Source organism: Muscardinus avellanarius (assembly GCF_963383645.1).
Source record: "Muscardinus avellanarius genome assembly, chromosome: 9".
Classification (NCBI taxonomy): Eukaryota; Metazoa; Chordata; class Mammalia; order Rodentia; family Gliridae; genus Muscardinus; species Muscardinus avellanarius.
The window spans coordinates 72,477-93,603 of record NC_137795.1 but is presented as its reverse complement, the minus strand read 5'-3'; the positions used below and the strand labels follow the sequence as shown (position 1 = coordinate 93,603).

The 21,127-nt window shown below is 46.2% G+C and overlaps 1 protein-coding gene across 1 annotated transcript; it reads right to left on the bottom strand.

Annotated features, from left to right (window-relative positions):
- Nucleotides 1-2,411: 2,411 nt before the first annotated feature.
- Nucleotides 2,412-20,819, bottom strand: LANCL2 (LanC like glutathione S-transferase 2; the record flags this gene model as incomplete). The annotated part of the gene is made up of 9 exons (XM_080701525.1): nucleotides 2,412-2,506; nucleotides 5,005-5,077; nucleotides 7,338-7,514; nucleotides 9,981-10,163; nucleotides 10,572-10,718; nucleotides 11,653-11,800; nucleotides 12,634-12,841; nucleotides 14,846-14,963; nucleotides 20,622-20,819. 9 exons carry the CDS (start codon nucleotides 20,817-20,819, stop codon nucleotides 2,412-2,414), a joined length of 1,347 nt encoding a protein of 448 aa, XP_080557651.1.
- Between the last annotated feature and the right edge of the window lie 308 nt (nucleotides 20,820-21,127).

Sequence of the window (21,127 nt, the reverse complement as noted above, 5' to 3'; positions counted from 1 at the left end):
GGCTACAACCTGGCTACATCTGTGAACAAGTGCCACATTTTCACACAAAGAATCAAATCTTCTGAATAGTTGCCAGTGCTCCTAATGCATGTCAAGTGCAAACAGAGAACGGGAACAAATGAAGACCCTGCAAGCTGTCACCACAAAACCATCCTTTACTAACAAAACCAAAGAACCCAAACACTGTGGACTTGAACTTCGTTCCCTCAGATTTTTAAAATGGTATTGTGCACGTACACATTTTTAAGATTTAGACACATTTTGGAAAGCACAATTGTGATAAAAACAAATCCAAGAAGCAAACGTGAGACATTCTGGGATCTGATTTCGAGCGCGGTGACAACAGCACCTGCGAACCATTTATCCTCTGTTCTGGGGACTGAGAATGGGTTTGTTCCCCACCCAGGAGCCCATGTCGCACATGCCAAGTAGAGTTAACGTAGAGTCGTGAACTGCATGTGTTAATACCTAGTGGATAAGCAGGGAGGTATCAACCAGGCTGGTTCTAAGAAGTCTGAATTCTCCTCTACTTATTCTACAGGTATTTTATCTTTCCCTTACCATGTCAATGAGAAAGACTAGTTAATTTTTCAAACGTGCACAGGAGGGACACCTTCAGGGGAGATACCCAGATCACTGAGCTGCCCTTGCTGCTGCTGCTCTGGGGACAGGAGGCTCGAATCAGAGCTTCCATTGGCCACCTCCTTTTGGCAGAGAAGGCCTGAATCAGAGCCCCACAGGCTCCCTGAGAACAGAGACAAGAGGGCCTCACCATGAGCTCTGCCAGGCACTCTTCTTTGCTGAAGGGGTGGAAAGGACGGGAACCTTTGCTGTTTGGATGAGACTGAATATGGTGTCAGGTCTTCTGAAAATGAACAGTCCCCCAACCCTTCACGATGGCTTGCCCTGCCTTCAGGGGAGGGGTACTGGGGGACCAGAGAAGCCCAGGAAGCCATTGAAGGCAGTCATGAGGGTCTATGCCCATGAAAGTCCCGGGCTAATGCCAGGGAAGACAGTCTGAAACAAGGGCTCACGGGAAGCTCAGAAGCTGGAGGTGGCATGTATGGCATGCCAGGCCCGCAGACCAGGCTCAGCAACATCCTGAAACTGCACGTGCAGGGAGGAACTCAAATCCTACTTCTCCTCCTTAAGAGTGGGAAGCAGGGCTGCAGGGTATTTAGACAGCCTCGTAGACCAGGACAGACCGCTCCAGAGGCTTACCTCATAGGGACACATGTCCTGCCCTACACAATGAGAAGTACTTCCAAAGTCCTAGACCACTGCTACCAGGATGACAAAATCTAAAGATTGAAATATACATGCTAGAACTACTGAGGGCTCACTAGTCCAAATACCCTTTGGTAAAAAATTAAAAAACATCACCTGGATAATCATGATGAACATTATGCTGTCCCTGAATATATATAAATACAAACTAGTTCTTTTTTTATTTTATGATCCCAGAGTGGACAAATATTAAGGAATGTATTAATCCCAAATTTATACTTCTGACCACTTACTGAAGTTTTGAAATAAGTTTGATTGCAGGAAATTGGTCCAGATAAGGATCTTCCTGAATATGGCCTGTGTGGAATTGTTACCACTGTTTTTTTAACACTAAGGTACTATGTTGATAAAACTGAGATGAGGTCTGTTCCAATAATGAATACCTGGCTGAGTGTTCTAGTATTAATTACCAATGCTTAGTCGTTATGATTAGAGTGTGGTTATTAGGGGTTACTCTTGTGGAAGGAGCCCTTTGAACTCTCTGCTGAGGATGGGGGGCCTAATGGGCTTCCTGGGCTTCTTATAAACACTCGAGTGAGCACAAATCCTAGGGAGGAGCAGCGTCTACTACACACTGGACACTGGGCCCAGCCAACGCCCTCTGTCTGTGGTCTCTCTCCAGTTTTCAGAGCGGTCTTTCCCTTGTGTTCTTCTGAAAGGTTCCCATGGAAAACGTGCCAGTACTATCAGTGAGACACGCCCTCGACTGCCTTCCTGGCAAGTAGAAAAAGAGCTGGCCCAAGTGCCCCCATTTGCTGGCAGAGATGGTGTTACTAGACACGTCCTACAAGGGTGGCTGCCGTCTACGGCCGCACGCTCAGCCGGAGCTCCTGTGAGACCAGCTTTCTATCTAGGACAGCCTACGCCTATAGACAACAACACCAGGAACATGCAGACGCTACAGGGAACTGGTGTACACCTTGTATTTTCCGCGGTGAGGGGACACTGCCACAGATCGCTGCGGGGATGGCTGCAGTCACTTGGGCCAACCCGAGGGCTCTGCAGTGAAAGGGGGTGAAGGTGCTTTCTGCTTCTCCTTCAGAATTCAGGTCTGGTTCTGTGTCAGGCACCGGGCAATCTGGTGGCTTTTGGTCCAATGTGTGTCTTAGTTGTCTTTGCACCTTTTAATCCCTCTGTGAAGAACCAAGTTCAAATGCTGGGAACCGTGATGTCTCTGGTACCAGGATGTCCGAGAGAAAGTGAATAGCGCCGGCCATACCTGCAAAGAAAGCACGAGGAGGTCTGAACAAAACAGCTCTCCATCATTTCCCAGCAGAAAAACTTGAAGAACGACCTCACTGGTAAACGAGGACATCTCTGAGTGGCAAGCAGGTAACGAGAGCTCTCTTCCCTATCTCGGTTTTTAAAAACTGGCTTCTAGAGCTTTATCTTCTACTTCGAAACTTCAAGATGGCACTGCAGAGCCGCCGAGCGAGGATGCAGTTCAGGAGCAAAGCCCCACCCAGCGTGCACGAGGCCCGGGGCTCCATCCCGGCCTGGCAAAGAGAAGACAGCCATGGACACTGCCGACTGTGACATCTCAGTGCACGAGACCTGCCCTCTCAGAGCTTCTGTGTGCTCAGTACAGTGAATCAGTCATATTCCACATCTTCTTTGAAGTTGCTAATATAAACTTGAAATTAGAAATGGGGGACCTCCATTTAGATCTAGCTCTCCTAGTCATAACTGTTATAGTTGATGTAAATGCACTACTTTTTATGACACAGAGAATTAAAACTTTTATTCTGAAGAACAGTTTTCCTTATGAGTTCTTTGAATACTCAAAGTTCAGATTCCTTAAAAGAGCCAACAAATGTTCTACTTATGCTCATATTTCTATTTTGTGACTAAAAATATTACCAAGGTCAGAAGTAAAACAAGGGCAGTCACTAGACAATTTAGACATCAAAAACAGTAATAGCTTCATACACAAAAAAATTGACATCAAAGATGAAATGGGTCAATTTCTCAAAAGCTACAAAGCATGACACCACACCAGTGTGAAATAAGTATCTCGATCAGCCCAGGAGCAGCCTGGAGCTCGCCTCCCAACACCCAGCGGTCTACTGGATTCTTAAGAATTTTTCATTTATTTCTTCTGAAGTTTATCTGGGGTAAGTATAGCATGTGGTTCTAAAGTAATTAAAAGTTATCATAAATTTATCCTTTGATTTCTGTGGTTTGTGGTTTATGTTATAAAGTATCTGATACACACACACATACACACACACACACACACACACACACACACGCACACACATAAAAATTAAGCCAGGTATGGTGCTGCATGTCTATAAACTCAGTACCCAGAAGGCTGAGACAGTAGGATTGCAAGTTTGAGGCCAGCCTCAGCAATTTAGTGAGACCCACAACAACTTAGCAAGACTCTGTTTCAAAATAAGAAAATAATAATGGCAGGAGTATAGGTTGGAGGAAGAAAATCCCTGGTAGAAAACAACAACAAAAAATATATTTTATTTTATTTTATTTATTTATTTTGGTTATACTGGGGTTCCTGGAAACCCTTCTCCAGGCTACACTCCCAGACCTATTTTATATTTTTATTTGGAAACAGGGTCTCCTAAGCCAGAGAGGCTGGCATTGAACCAGCGAGATCCTCCTGTCTCTGCCTCCCAAGCACAGGGATTACAAGCATGCGCCACCACGCCCGGCGTAAAAAATTTATTTTATTTAAAATAAATATATTTCAGTATATTTTATTATATATAACATATATTATAAAATTTGTTTTTTCAATACCGGGGATAGAATCCAGGGGCATTCTACTTCTGAGCTACACCCCCTTATTTTTTATTCTTTATTTTGAAACGGGTGTCTCACTGAGTTGCAAAGGGCCTCACTAAGTAGCTGAGCATGTCTGCAGACCGGGATCCTCCTGTCTCAGCCTCTCAAATGCTGGAATTCCAAGTGTGCATCACCATGCCTGACTATAAAATTTATAAAATTTTACATTAAAAATTTTATATAAAATTAAATTTATAATTTATAATATATAAGCAATATATTATACTATATATTATAGAATAACATAGTAATATATAATTTATGATATATACATTTAAATATATAAAATAAAATTTTATATGTAATAAAATATCTTTATATAACATGTAATATATTTTATGTCCATATCATATGTATGAAATTTGGGTCCTCTGTAGAATTCTATTTGTTCTTGAGTTATAGTCTATCTGTGCCCTTTTATGCCTGCAGCAGTTTGTTAATTATTGCTGATTTTACTGCTACTGCTATTCTTCAGAATTTTCTTCAATTATGCTCTTATTTTTTGGTAATTACTAATGTTCCTAGTCACTAATATTTCTAGTCGATAACATTAATACTTCTTTACATAACATAAAGAATACATTTAACTAACTTTGCAAGTTCCAGTGAAATATCAATACTATGTACACAGTACCCCTGATGAAATGCAGAGGAACACGTTCATTGTCTCTCCCACTACTGAGGAGCAAGCCTCCCAGCTGTCATGGAACATCTAAAAACACTTGGAAGACAGTCAGTCAGAGGAGCAGCGGCAGGCAGGACAAACTCAGGGCTGCTTTCAGCCACATGCTACTCTGTTCATGTTAGTTTGGCCTGGTTAAGGCTCGAGAGGGATGGAGGTGGCAGTCCCCGCGGACAGGTGGCCTAATTCCCCACCCAGGTGCTTACATCTATAGCTCTTCACACTCCTACCTTCAAAGAGGGAGTAGGGTCTGTCAGGAATGCGGCAGCCGTGCGCTCCATAATCCAGACACCATTCTGCAAACTAAGCAGAGAGACAGCTCTTAACAAGGGCTTTCACTCACGAGGAGGAGGTACACGCGGCAGGTGCAGTGAACTGCGAGGACAGGAGGAGGCTCCCACAGCAGCGTTTAGGAGGGCGGTCTCCTTCCCTGCTGGCCCCGCTGCAGGCGTTCTCTGCACACGCTGGAGGGGGTCTGAAGCTGCAGCCTGGCAGCTGTGTCTGTGGCCTGGGACCTGACGCTGGCTCCCACCACGCTCAGGGCCTTTGGCTGGGCCAGGGCCTCGCGGAGACTCCTAGGCAGGACGCTGCTCCCTGTGCAGACTGCCAGTGCTCCCGCCCTTAGACCTCGTCAACAGGCGTCCTTCCTTGCTTAAGCTAGTGTACACTTTGTCGCCTGCACACTAGGCCCCCTAAGTACTGCACGCTGAGTGTCAGATCCAGCACATGGAGGGTGACACTGCCCCTGCCTCGCCTGTCCTCGTAACTTGCTGGTGTACCTCCTGCCAGGCCTTCTTAGACAACAGGGAGGCACTTGGGCATTCCCATTCTCCCCACACTGAACACACAAGAACCTGGCTGCACTACATCTTGGGGTACTACATTCTGAATGTGTCTAAGTCCCTCCTTTTTATCATCTCAACTCACTTCTGCACTAATGGGTAGATGAGGTGTGGAAACCCAGCCTCTGCCCGTCCTCCCCACCAGAGCCACAGCGGTCTTCCTGTGGGGGTCTCAGCACAGACCCCCACCTTCCGAGCCAGTGCAGGCTGACCCACATCACCCGCAGAGCCCGAAAACACTGGGTGTCAGGCTCCCTACCTAAGCGGCTCAGTGGGCCTGGGCCTCCCTCCAGCAGAGCCAGTTTCCTTCAGCCTCTGCCCACCTTATGGACCTTGCACCCCTACCACACCCCTCTGCCTGCCTGTTTCCAGAATGCAAAGTGGCTCTGTGCCTCTCGGGGTTTGCAGGAGCTATTTTTCCTACCAGTAAAGCGTTCCACCTCCCAAAGCCAGCCCCTCCTGGCCCCCGAGAGAGTTCACCTTCCCTGTGTCTCGACCCTCGTAAAGCCTTTCAAGCTCCTCATGTTACTTCTTCATCTACAAGTACGATTGTGAAGGGTAGGATCTGGCAGACAGAGCCCAGCTGCTTCCCACCTGCTGTCTGCTCTGGCCGCCCCAACCACGCTTCAGCCACCACAGCCCTCGCCCATCACCCTGGGTTGCACTGTGGGAACCTGGGCATCAGTCTGCTGCCCCCTGCTTAGCCCACAGCTGCCTCAGGGCTCAGCCTGGGCATTGCGCCCCAAGTCCTCACTGGGCTCTGCCTGCCTCTGCAGCACCCTGTGGTACTCTGGGTGTCTGCAGAGGTCTGCCTCCTGGGGCACCAACCAGGGGTCGCGTTCCACCTGGTTGGAGGGAAGGCCTGCAGTGGTCAGGCTCACTGTCCACAGAGGCGAAGGCTGTCAGCCACGGCGCTCACCCATCCAGGTCACTGGACAGTCTGGTGTTTGATTTTTCCAATCTTTGCTTTCTACATGCCTTCATCCACACTGTGAAGAGTATGGTCACAAAACACCAGCAAAAGCTCCAGCCTTGGAGCCTCGCTCTGGCACTCATCCTCACGCACGGCACCCGTATTTCTACTCAGGATCATGCACGGTCCTAGGGAGCAACGCGGATGAGGGATCCAGATGGAAAAGGTCACAGTGCTTGGATCTTACTGGTGCAACCCAGTTGGAAAACTAGGAAACACACAACACATGGCTGGGCGTCTCAAGGCCCTCTGGGAGGGCCAACCTTGCACACTGCCCAGGAGGAGCAGCAGTGACGGGAAGAGGAACAAGTGCACGGCTTCGGGGGAGGGTGGCAGTGTGAGGGTGAAGAGTGCGCGGGGCGAGGCACACCGGGAGAGGCATGCGATCTGCTTGGCACACCGGAGGGTTTTCAGCAGCGACAAGTGCACATAATAGGCACATTCTCAGCTTTTTCTGGAGCATTTTTAGCACGTGGGTACTTCCACCCCCCTCCCCCATGTTTACAAATAAGGACACGAGGCTTGAGGAAGAAACGCACCCAGTGTCACAAAGCTAACGACCGGCACAGAGGGCGCTTGGTGCAGGGGTGTGGCTCAGAACCCAGGCTCTGGGAGGTCAGGAACACTGCCGTCCCTGCCTTGCAGAGGCCGGCAAGGCAGTGCCAGAAGAGACAAGTACCGGGGACACAGAGGTGGAAGGAGGTGCGCCAAGGACGCTGGACAGCTCGGTGCTCAGGACTGCCCTCACCTTGCAGGCTCGGTAGAGGAACTTTTTATCCTGTGTGAGATGGTACAGGGACAGGAACGAGTAGCCATTCCCGGCAGTCCCGTGGCAGATCCCGTATCCCTTTCGGAGCAAACCTCGCTGCCAAATCACATCACTGCACTCCATGGCCTCTTTCAGGTACTTGTCCTCCTTAAACACCTGGGCAGCAAAGGAACAAAGCAATGTTGAGCTCTTCTCAACAGAGAGCAAGTCAATCTTTGCTGGTTAGAAAATTATGTGATGCGAAACAAACAAAACCCATTTGCAACATGGCGCACTGCACCTTACAGTCTCAGCCCATCAGCATATTCTCCTTGTCCTCTTATTTCATAGTTGTAGAGAAGTAATTCTAAAACTGAGCTAAAACATTAAAGTGCCCATGTCTGTGCAGTAAGAGGTTTTACCTCAGAGAAACCATTCTATTTTCTTGGGACATACGTTTTCCTATCAAAGGCAATAAAGGCACAGATAATTCTGCTGGCTCTCGCCAGGAAAGGAGGTGTGGTCTAAGCCTATTTCCTATAGTTCATAAAGACTTACTTTTCCCCCGGATTGTACAATCATATTACAAATACTTTTTAAATTACCATGGATCCTTCCTGCCACCAGAAGGCCCTGATACTCCTTCCTCACGCTTGAGGCTCTCAGTGCGGAGGACAATATAAAGTTCAAATGGCATGGAGTCTTAATGTTGACTCTGTGCTTTCCGCTTGCCAGCAGCCTCTGCTGGGATCAGCAGGGCAGGGCAGGTGCTGGTGGGCTTCTGAGCAGGGGCTCTGCAGAAGCCTGGACTGCGGTGCTCGCACCCCAGAGACCAGCAGCCCTGGGGATGGTAGGAGTGGACGTGGGACAGCCCCAGGTGGGGTCCCCAGGAAGTCCTGCTGCTAATCACTGCCTGCTGTCCTGCAGGATTATCAGCCACCAGCAGGATGCAGCTGCAAAGGCTGCTCCTCTTCCAAGTGGAGGAGGAAGGAGTCTTGAAGAATAAGACTCCTGTCCCAGGGGTTCACGTCCGTTCTGAAGGACATGCGTCTGTCTGTACCATGGAGATCATGCTCCCACTCCACTGCTGGAAATTTATAATGTGAAAGAAATCTGTATGCCACTGAGCTACGAGTGCCTGAAGTACTAAAGAGGAGAGGCAGTGATCTGGACAGAATCAGGTTTAATTTAAAGCCCGGGCAAGGTTAAGATGCATCATTAAGCCCAGCAGGTGCACACACCCGTAATCCTAGTACTAGGGAGGCTAAAATAGGAGGATCATAGGTTCAAGCACAACGTCAGCAACATAACAAGACTCTCAGTAACCTAGTAAGACCCTGTTTCTAAAGAAAAAATTTTAAAAGGGGGGTTGGGGTTTGCTTGGAGGTAGAGTGTCCCTGGGCTCAGTCACCTATAACACACACACACACACACACACACACACACACACACACACACACACAGATGAATCATTACGTTCTTTTGATTTTCAAAGAACATATTTCATTGTGCCATATTCTCAACAAATGTAACTTTCTGAGTCATTTCTAAGCATTCAGATCTTTTTATACTACTTGAAAATTTTTGGTGTCATTATTGAAAGAAAACAAAAAAAAATCTGAGAAATTATCCTAGTTCATGAATTAATTTCTCAGTTTTTCTAAATCATTGAAGTCACAAATATAAAGTAAAATTGATTTGATACCAGTTCTTTTGTTATTTTCATCCAGAAATAGGAATTATGCTCCATAAATTTCATCTGTTTCTACAAAACAAGTCTTGCCAAAATACTACATTGGATATAGCAATCGCTGAAGTCATAGTTTTATACTTTTATTGATATATGAACAATACCCAACACTGACTAATATAAATAAAGATGTTTTAAACAAACAACAAAATTGCAAAAGGAACATTGTATGCTTTGAACTTTCTGTTAGTCCAGGACAGAAATCAATATCTTTCTTAATATGGTGCCCAAATATATCTAGAACTTACTAGAATTAATCTTCTATAATATCCTAGAAATACAAATATTTGAGGACCATTCTTATTTTCTGTGAATAATTTTATAATGCTTTAAGTTCATTTGTAAAAAATTTATTATTTATTTATTTATTTATATTTGTAGTGCTGGGGATGGTCTGAGGGGGCATTCTACTTCTGAGTTACACCCCTAGCCTTATTTTATTTTATTTAGAAACAGGTTGTCAGGCACTGAGAACCTCACTAAGTTGCTGAGGTTGTTCTTGAACCTGCGATCTTCATCTCAGTCTCCCAAGGCCTGGGATTACAGGTATGTACCAATGCCTGGCCCACTGGTAAAAGTCCTTGAATAATTACAATGATAATCCAGCAGCAAAGGGTCACACAGGCCAAGGTGAGAGGTAAGCTGAAGACAGAGGAGCCACCTGTTCCCCCTGCGTGCAGAATGGATGTGTCACTAGTCTATCTGATGTCTTCTTTACACACAAATATAAACCTTGATAGCACACCTGCGAACAGGTGCAGCACTGAGCCTGGTGGGGAACACAGGCATCATTTGCTTTTGAAAGCATTCATCCCTAAAGGCTGCTGGTGTGCAGTGGGTGGGCCCTCCATCTCCATGCCAGTTGGGGTGAGACCCGGGGCCTCAGGACCGACCTTGTAGGCTTGCATGAGCATGTGGATGACGCCGGGTGCGCCGTGGCACCAGTGGACCAGCCGGTCCGTCTCATTGCTTAATGAAGACGGGTAGTTCCCAGACCGGAATTTTTTGTGGCGCACGTAATCAATGCTGGGCTTCACCATTTCTGTCAAGGTGTCATGGTCCACTTTTGCTGCTGGCTTTAAAGAAACCAAAACAAAGGAATTTATTTTTTTCTGAGATTTTTTTAAAGCATTTTATCATGGCGGATATCACAAAGCATCAAACCACCTAGAATACTGAAGACACAAAGTTAGAATTCAGTTATCTGTTTTTTAAAGACTTAGGCAGCTCCTTCTGAAATCTTTCTAAGTTAAATCAGTGCGACAATGAGCACATTTTATCTTCTGAGGAATCGGAACCACCAACGTGAAGAAGATCGCCAGTGCAGCACAGCCGAGAGAAGCCCGGCTGGCCTCAGTGGGACCGGGCCTGCGAGTGACGTTCTCGCTTAGCCATTGGTGGAGGCCCCCACGTGGCTCTTGCTGCCTAAAAATCAGGCACTCCACGTCCCCGAACCTCTCAGTGCACTCGGGCTTGCCACTTACCTGCATCAACATGTAGTAGATCCCAGCCATTCCGTGGGCTGCCCCGACATACTGCTTCCTGTGCCATTGGTACAGCAGGGGACAGCGCTCTGCCTTCCTTTCCTCCCTGGACAAGGTCTTGCCTGACTCGATGATGGCACTGACCACCTGGAAACAAGGTGACAGCGTGAGTCTGAAAGCCACCTGTCTAGTTAGGTACTGGTCTAGTTAGCATCAACACGTGTGCATGCATGTGTGTGTGCATGCATGTGTGTATGGAGAGAGAGGGTGCACAAAAAAGATTATTTAATCTAAAATCCTTAATCAATTCATATCTAATAGAGTTATTTTTACTTCACAAATTAATAACTGTAGGCAGAGGAATCATAAGACAATATCAGAGTAGAAAAAGAAATTGGGAAGGCTATCTAACCAAGGAATCAAAAGTTCTTTGTATGAAAAGTCTACTAAAATCTAGAAAAACTTCCTATTAAAAAAGAACCCAGTTCAACTAGTTTCTCAGTAGCTCTGTAGCTGCAAGTTTCCCCCAAAGTCTGGCAAGTGTGTCTTCCAGGCAAGGCTGGAGGGACTCCTAGTGACCCAGGATTCCAGTTAGACATGGTGTCCAGGCTCCGAGGCCGACACCGACTGCTCCCCACCCAGGACTGGCACCCTGCAAGGCCTTCCAGGTCTCTCTCTCTGTCCGGCCCCAGAGCTAGAGGCCTCCAAGTGCTGGGGATGGTTGTGATCAGAGGTGCAGCAAGAGGGCGGATGGTGCCCGCCTCCACCTCCTCGTGCCCCAGCAAAGGCACCAGCTGGCTTTGGTCAGCGACAGGAAACAGCGACTTTGGATAGGATAATAAGGCAGAAGAGGACAGGCCACCAGCCACATTCACCTCAGATGCCTCGAGAGAGGCACGCACCTTCACTGGGAACCTGCCGTGGCCTGGTTCCATTAACCAGCCGAATCAATAAGAGATAGAGAAGAATGTAAATTTGAAAAAATTCCTAAAAAGAAAAACATCTCTATTTTAATTTTTATGAGATGCATGAAGCAAGAAATAACAGCTGTGGATGCCCACAGTCAGCAGTCCCACATTACCTCTTGGATAGCCGACTCACACACGGTGCCGGGGCCGATCTCCGTGTTCAGGTACAGTAAGGCATACAGGTAACCAGCCCGTCCATAGAGCAGCTCGTCAGGCAGATCTGACTCCTGGGAGACAATGGTTTTGTGAAGCTGCAAAAGTCTGACAAACAAAAAAAATTCTGTTTTCCAGAAAATGTCTAAATACCTCTTCCTGAAGCAGTAAACCTGTCATTTAGAGATTATCTGTTATTAATAAACGTCTCCATTTTACTATTTTTTTTTCAAATATCAAAACTAAGAACACAGTATCTAAGCCAGCACTTGGGAATGAGGTTGGATTCTTCTGTTGTTCAACAGTGACTGAGAGATGCCAGATACTCCACCAGACCCCAGAAACCACAGGTGCAACAGAAGCTTATATTCATCCGGGTGTGGTGGTGCACATCTGTAATTCCAGCACTTGGAGGGCTGAAACAGGAGGATTGCAGGATCAAAGCCTGCCTCAGTAACTTAGCAAGGTATTCAGCAGCATAGAAAGACCCTGCTTCAAAAATAAAAAATAAAATAGAGCTGGGAATGTAGCTCTGAAGTAGAATACCTCTGGGTTCCATCTCCAGTACCACATATAAAAAAAAATGTATTATGCCTTAGCAGTTGAAGGTCAAGCCTAAGATTCATTTAGTTATTCTTGTGGATCTAACACACCTGAGCTAATTTCCATGCTTTGAAGGCAACCAACATCATTTCAGGAAACATGATTACAGCTCTATGAAATGAGGGCCCACTCAGGTGTCAATGGAGAGAACGCACAGGATGCCCCAGTCACAGAACTCACTACTTGGAAAGAGGACACAGGACCCATTGGTGTGCCCCAGCGTATGGCACACAGCGCTGCTGGGGGAGGCCTGTTTCCAACAGTGTCCTAATTAAAAAGTAATTTCTGTTTTGAGCACACATCTACAGCAAGGGGCTCAGCCCGTCACAACAACTCACTTTGTGATGCACTCCTGGGACTCACAGTCACTTTTGAGCTTGTGATATATCACAGCTCCTACAGCAAGGGGCCCCGCATCTCCACAGAGAAAAGTGACCCTGCGGCCGCTCAGGTTCCGGAGAGTTCTCTTCATGTAATCCAGAGATCGCAGCAGGTAGGTCTGGTCACAAGTGACCCGGTGCAGCTGTAGGTACAAGAGGGCTACACCTGAAATGACACCAGAAAGAGTGTTACCCTGGCCTTCAGGACGGCACTCGGCAATGCCAAGAAATTCCTGAACAGCAACATCAAAGCTACAAATGGCTGGCCTGACAACACACTTGCAATTCAGTACTTGGGAGGCGGAGGCAGGAGGACAGTAGATTTGCAGCCAGCTTTAGTGATTTAGCAAGGCCCTCAACAAGTTGGTGAGGCCTTGTTTCAAAGTCAGAAATAAAAAAATATGGCGGGGAGTATAAAATGTCCCTGGATATAGTCTCCAGTACCACACACACACACAAAATATAAACTAAAAATACATAAAAAGCTGGGCAGTGTGGTGCATTGCTGTAATCCCAGGACTTAGAAGGCTAAAACAGGAAGATTCCAAGTTTGAGGTCAGCACAGCAACTGAGTGAAAACCTCAGCAATTAAGAAAGACTATTTCAAAAGAAAAAACAAATAGGGCTAGGGGTGTAGCTCAGAAGTAGAATGTCCCTGGGCTCAACACCCAGGGACACACACACACATACACATACACATACATACACATACATACATATACTGAAAGGGAAATCCGACTAAGAAATAGGGGAGATCAAACTAAGACAGCAAGACAGGATCTTTCCCGTTTATCCCCCACTTCTCTCCCCTTATCCTGCTTGTGCTGACACCACACTTGTGGTTAACAAAGGGAGAACTGTGCTCCAGCTGCATAGCCGGCTGACCTCGACAGTTACAACCCGGAGATAGCCTTGAGACTAAACTAGGGATGCAGACGTGCTTGAAGCTGGATCCGGTGTAAGGATCACTGTATTCTTGGAACAACCACAAGGTTGCTGATGTTTGCCAAACCTTTATTCCTTTGTTTGTAAGCCCCTGTGCCCAAAGCTCGGGGCTCTCAGCCTCTGTTCAGCTTTGCTGATCATGCTTTGAGCCCCAGCATGCTGGAAGAATAAAACCTTTGCTTTTGCATGAAGAGAGTGGCTTGGGGTCCTCCTTGGTTGTCGCGCGGGGCGCCGATCTCAACAATACATTCTACCCCCAGCCCCCAAAATAGATATTACAGTGTTGTGACTACCTGGTAAAATAGTGAGAATGTAGCCGGGCATGGTAGCACACGCTTGTAATCCCGGCGCTTGGGAGGCAGAGACAGGAGGATCGTGCAGGTTCGAAGCCAGCCGCGCGCGCTGGCTTAGGAGACTGTTTCCAAATAAAAATGTAAAAATAGGTCTGGGAGTGTAGCCCGGAGGTAGAAGGGCTTCCAGGAACCCCAGTACCACCAAAAAAAAAAAAAAAAAAAGTGAGAATATAAAGATTAGTTCAGGCAAGTTAATTTTGAAATTATGTTTTTTTGTGTGTGTGTAAGGCATACTACTGGTGGTTTGTTCAACTGTTATCTTTAAGTGTGTGGGGGGTAGTGGGGATTGAACATTGAGACATGCCCAGCCCTTTCTAATTTATTATTGTGAAACAGGGTCTCACTAGGTTGTTGAGAGTTGCTAAACTGCTGGGATATCTCCAACCTCAGATCCTCCTGTCTCAGCCTCCCAAGTTCTGTATTACACATGTGGGCCAACAGGCCAGGCTTATCTTTACAATTTAATTAAAACCTTTTGTGTTCAAATAAGTTAAATAGTTATCAAACATTAGAGAAACCATTCAAATACAACTTGTCACAAAGTAAAGCAACAACAAAAACCAAATTTAACCCAAAGCTGCCCCCTTGAGACTGCTCTTATTACACAGTCCCACAGCTACAGATTAGGTTCAATACATAATGCTACAAAAATATAGCATACTACACTTAAAGCTTCAGCTTCAGGAAGAAAGCAGTTTTTGTAGAAATAAAATTCCAAACTATCACTACACTATTCAAAAAAGGCACAATTTAATATTTCATTTTACGGGTACAAAAAATTACCATTTTAAAGAAATGAAAATCTCAGAACCAAGAACTACACCTCCTACTCTAAGAATATGTACACCAGTCACGTCCACGCCAATTCCCACCTGTCCAGCCAGTGTATGCAGAACAATCATGAGGATCAGCTGTCTTCAGCCCCTCCTCCATCTGCTGGAGAAGATCTTTGATTTTTGTCTGGATCCGCCTTACAAAACTAGGAATGATCTAAGAAGCAAAAGAAGAGATAAATCTACGTTTCACAAGACGGTCCATGAACATAACAGGGGAAGCCGCCCCTCGGCCCCCTCAACAGCTCGCTCTGGAGCCCACCGCACGTTACAGGTTAGATGGGTTATAATTGACAGATAATAACTCTTAAACAGGATAAAAAATTATAAGGTAGATGTGACTACACAAACATTTTAGCTTATATAAGGCAAAGAACATAAGATGTTTAAAAATTGATGACAAAGGGGAAATACCTGAAATAAAAGATTATAAATAAAAAGAATACAGAAAGACTCCAAACTATTAATGCACTTTCTACAAAGGGAAAATTTAACAATGAGGTTATATAAAAACATCCAATCCAAAAGCCAGGCTTGGTGGCACGTGCCTGGTAATCCCAGTAGCTGGGAGGCTGACATAGGGTGATTGCAGGTTTGAGGACAGCCTCAAAAAGTAGTGTGACTCTCATTAACCTAGCAAGACCCTGCTTCAAAATAAAAATAAAATACGGCTGATGGTGTAGCATGGAGGTAGAATTCTCTGTGCTCAATACCCAGTACCACATGAAAAAGAAAGTTCAATCACTTGGTGATTAATAAATTGTAAATAAGTACCACAGTCTTCTTATAAGACAAAGGCAGAATATAAAAACTTAAAACTTAAATCCCAAGGCTGCCGAGAGCACAGGAAACAGGCATTCTTAGTCACAGGAAACAGGCATTCTTAGTCACTGCTGGCAGTCTTTCTGAGACACATGTGGCCTTCTTCAAGATGCAGTTGATGGTGTTAGGATCTCTTGTTTTTCAGTGTTGTGACTCAAAATGCCTGATGACCAAACTTAGAGGAACAAAGATTCTTTGCTCTCAGTTATGGAGGTTTCAGTCCGTGCTAGGCTGGGTCACAACTGCTGACCTCAGTGGCCGGAAACAGTGAGAGCCAGGGGAGCGGAGAGACACAGCCCCAAGGCCACACCTCTGGGACCTACCTCCTCCACCCTACCCTACCTGGCTAGTCACTATCCAGTAAGCCCATCAGTCCATCAGATTTATCCAATTATCTCACTTCTGAAGATTTTCACATTGTCAATTCATAAACTTTTTTTGAAAGTCTATCTGTTATCAGTTGCTAAGGGGTTTTAAAGTCTGATTATGATTGTGGAATTATTTCTCCCCTTAATTCTGTTTTTTTTTTTTTTTTGCTTTTGTGAACTTTGGGGTTGTTAGCAGGCATACAGGAATCCATGACTCTTAAATCTTCCTGACAAATTGCCTTGTTTTCATAATGAAATGTTCCTCTGTGGGACTGTAGAAAAACAGAGCTATGCTTCTGCATAATTAGAACCTTCAGGGCATTTTACCCTAACTGTGGATGCTGGACACAAACATTAAGATAGTACTTGCAAGCCGGGTGTGGTGGCGCACGCTTGTAATCCCTGCGCTTGGGAGGCAGATTCAGGAGGATCGTGCAGGTTCGAAGCCAGCCGCGCTGGCTTAAGAGACCCTGTTTCCAAATAAAAATATAAAAATGGGACTGGGAGTATAGCCCAGAGATAGAAGGGTTTCCAGGAACCCCAGTACCACCAAACCAAACCAAACCAAACAAAAAACCAATAATGTACTTGCAGCCAGAATACAGTGAGAATTCCAAGACGTTCCCTTAACCCTGGAAGTACATGTCAGTGGGATGCCAACAGGCCCGTTTTTCCAAAGTGTTAGCACCAGACGTTTTCAATGGGACTCTCTCATAAGGGGAGGGGGAAGACTGGCTCTTTCCCCTTTATAAAAAGCACAGAAATCTTATTTTTCCTCAGTCTGTGTATCAGGCAGGCTTCATGCCTGAAGGCCAGCTGACTGTCTTCACTACAGCCCCTCGAGGTATGAACTGGGATGCCGGGAGCCCCTTGTTATTTGCTGTCTGGTATCTTCTGAGTACATTCAGAACAAAATTAATTAAAGGTAAATATTTAAAACCTAATGCCCTCTATCTTCTTGCTATAAATCTGTCTTATAAGCCAGGCGTGGTGGGGCACACTTGTCATCCCCGCGCTTGGGAGGCAGAGACAGGAGGACCGCGCAGGTTCGAAGCTAGCCGTGCTGGCTTAAGAGACCCTGTTTCCAAAAAAAAAAAAAAAAAAAAATAGGTCTGGGAGTGTAGCCCAGAGGTAGAAGGGTTTCCAGGAACCCCAGTACCACCAAAAAAAAAAAAAAAAAAAAAAGAAAAGAAAGAAAGAAAGAAAGAAAAGAAAAAAGAAAAAAATCTGTCTTATGACATTAAGATATAGCTTCAGCCTTCTGATTGATGCTTACTTTGTCATTTAGTTTCAACCTCGTGGCCAGAGTTAAAGTGCATCTCTTGAGGAGAACACACTTGGCTGGAAAAACACTTTGAGGAAGGCAATCATCTCCCATAACAAGCAGCGTGCAGCAGCATTAGGGATGGCAGGTGCAGGGTGCCTATCAAGGAGCTTTACGATCAGTGGTTAATGCCACTCCAGTATACTTTGGCTTTCTGACACGTTGTCTTTTGTGTAGGAAAAGAGTATTTTTGGATTGCAGTGTGTTTGCAAAAGATCAGTTTCAGAGTCAAAGTGTTTTTCCAGGTAATAAGTCTTAGGATTTATATGGGAGAGCTCTTATTCCTGGAGCAAGTGGAGGGGAAGGAAGAGGGGAGGGAGGGACAGGGAGGTGGAGAGAGAAAGGAGAGAGAAGCAGGCAGACAGATTTTGGGTGACATTTAAGTATAGAAATTACCCGTTATGTTGCTGAAAAAACCACCAGGAAATGAGATTCCTCTTTAGCCATGCTGTCTACCTCCGGGCTATACTCCCAGACCTATTTTATATTTTATTTGGAAACAGGGTCTCACTAAGTTGCTGAGAGCCTCACTAAGGAGCTGAGGCTGGCTTCGAACCCGTGAGATCCTCCTGTCTCAGCCTCCCAAGCGCGGGAATTACAAGCGTGCGCCACCACGCCCGGCTCAAATGAGGAGACTTATATTTTCAAATCTGACATTTCCTAAGACATATGCACATACTCTGCACCTCTGTCACACCTCCAGATTTTACACAGCGGGTAGAAAATCAGCATGTTAATACCCTGTGCTTTCTATTGAGTATCCAAAAATAAGATTATCTAAAATTTTCTAATTTTATAAATATTATAACTGAAAAGAATGGGTCAAGACTCTAAAATCTGTTGGTAGATGTCTTAAAATAAGTATATAACATCAATAACTCATTTTTTTAAAAAGGGTACTTTGTGAACACTTATGCATGAATTAAATGTGTGGGTGTGAATAGTAGTTTAAATATACGAGGAGCATTTAAACTATCATTTAAATCATTCACACGCTCCTGATACATGCCAGGCACTTGATACTTCATCTGATTTAATCCTCTGGTAAACTTGAAACAGTATGATTGCCTCCACAGAATAGATGAAGAAACTAAAGCTAAGAAAGACTTGCCCAAGCTGGGCAAAGTGGCACACACCTGTAATCCCAGTAAGACTTGGGGGGGCTGAGACAGGAGAACTGTAGCTGGAGGCAAGCTTCAGTAATTTATCAGACCCTCAGTAACCTAGTGAGACCCCATTTCAGAACAAAAACTATTATAGTGCTGGGGGTGTAGCTCGGAAGTAGAATGTGCCTGGGTTCAATCCCCAGTGAAACATACATACACACACACACACACACACACACACACACACACACACACACACGTCTAGAATACTGAAGATAATAAAAATAGTTTTCTGGCCCACATCTTGTATATTTGACAGAGAGACAGACACAACATATAAATGCACAAATGTACAGACACCACTACATCTTTCTTCAAAAAGGCTTTGCATTATGTCTTAGGACTGCGCCGAGGCAAGTTCTCTACCACTGAGTCACATTCCTAGTCCAGGTTCTAATAAACATTTTTTTTAATGGTACTGGGGATTGAACTCGGGGATTTCCACATGCTAGGCAAGCACTCGACTACCAAGCTACGTCCTCAACCCTCAGTGAACGTTTTGTCAGAGCACAGCACATCTCATAAGCTCAAAGCTTCTAGAATAACCACCTTTTGTAAGATGCTCTTTGATGTTTTATACATTTGAAATGCACAGGAGGTTTCATTACACTCCATTCTATAAAATTAGAGATGCCGGGCACGGTGGCGCACACTTGTAATCCCAGCATTTGGGAGGCTGAGACCGAAGGATCGCGGTTCGCGGACAGCCTCAGTCAGGTACTTAGCAAGGCCCTCTGCAATTCAGTGAGACTCTGTTTCAAAATAAAGAATAAAAAAAAAAATTGGGCAGGGGGTGTAGCTTGGAGGTTCAAATGCCTCTGGGTTATATCCCCAAACCAGCAGAAAAAAAATTGTGTGTGTGTGTGTGTGTGTGTGTGTGTGTGTATGTATGTATGTATGTATGTATATTAGAGAAACAAAAGGGCCCACAACCTGTACCTCAAAGCTAATTAGGAAAGGGAGAAGCTGTATCTTTGCACAGTAGAATTAGGTGTCAGTGGAAACTTCTACCTTGACTAGAGGTATTTTCCGTAAGTAGGTCCTTACCTAAGCTGAATCTGTATTAAGACAATGTTAAGTGCTTTATGTTTAAAAATAGTGCATTCTGCTAAAAATAGGCATAGGTTTACACACTCAGGTCTGGTTCTGTTTTTATTATTTTAATTATTTTATACATATATTTTTATTGGTGCATTGTAGTCATACATTACAATGGAATATAAGACTTGTGAGGGTATACAAGCACACATCATCCAATTAGCCTGTATCCAATCCCCATCAAACTCAGTAATAGAAAATATTCTAGATAACCTATCCTAAAGACACATTCCGGTCCAATTTTGTCTTATAAAAAGTAGTTGACAAAAACCTGTAGACACTCTGAGGCATATATATTTTAACCACAACCATGTCTATAACTGCAAAACGGAAAGAGAAAAGGGCTTGCAGTGTATTTTTGTATTCTACTGAGAATATAAAAATTTAAGAAACATTTTCATTATCATATATTGATAGGATTTTATATAAGATTATGACAGGATACAGTGTTACTAGCTCTGAGCTTACTACTTCGTTATCGTATCAATAACTATGAACACCATTACTAATTGTGTTACGCCCTGATCTGAATGTCTTAAATGTATTAACTCAATTAGCCATTAGAACAATTCAGTGAGGCCAGTGCCAGGTTAATAAATGACGGGTTCTTAAAACTGTTTGCTAGAGAGTTGGGATGTAAAAAAAAGCCACAAATATTAACGAGAGACGTAAAAGTAGGAAAATTTTAAAGAAACCCCATCCTGGTGTATGAATCCTAAACCCCGGGGCTTAACTGTTCAGGGGAGCTGAAGGGGGCTGTGCCTTGGGGGCTAGTGGGGCAGGGGCGCGGGCCAGGGTGCAGAGCCTAGCTCCCGGAGGCTCCGTCCACCCCGCCCAGCGGCTCCGGCCCCGCGGTCCCGCTCGGGCGTGGGGCGGGGGCGGCCAGCAGCCCAAGGCCCGTCACGCCCAAAGCTCCAGCACCCCTCCCGACTTCGGCCGACCCACCCCTCCCGACCCCTGACCCCGATCGCCCGGCGCGCGGGTGACGTCAGCGCGGCGCCGGCGGACGCTACCACCCGCGGCCGCGGCCCACTCACCGTGCCGTCGGGGCGGAAGGGCAGGCCCGGCTCGGCGGGGGTGGGCGCGGGGCGGGCGCCGTCCTCGGGCGCTCCGGAGGCCGGCCCCGCCGCCGCCGCCGCCTCGTAGTCCGGGAAGGGGTTGGCGAAGGCGCGCTCCTCCATCTCCGCCTCCCCGCCCAGCTGCAGCCTCAGCCGTTTCGACATGGTCTCGCCCATCGCGGCGCGCGCTCCCGCGAGGCCGCCTAGGCCGCGCGCATCCGCCCGCCCCGCCCGCCCGCCCGCCCGCCGGGCCTGTGCACCCGCCGCTGCACCTGCCCAGGTGGGCCCGCCGCTGCTCCCGCCGCACCCGCGGGGCCTGCCGCTGCTCCACCCGTCGCCCCGGCGCGCAGCTCGCTCAGGGGCTCCGCCGCCGCCCGGCCCCGCGCGGCCGCACGCGCTCCATCCCCCAGCCCGGCCCCGCGCCGGCCGCGGGAACGGCAGCAGCTAGGTCTGATACTTAGAAAGAAAGAAAGAAAGAAAAAAAA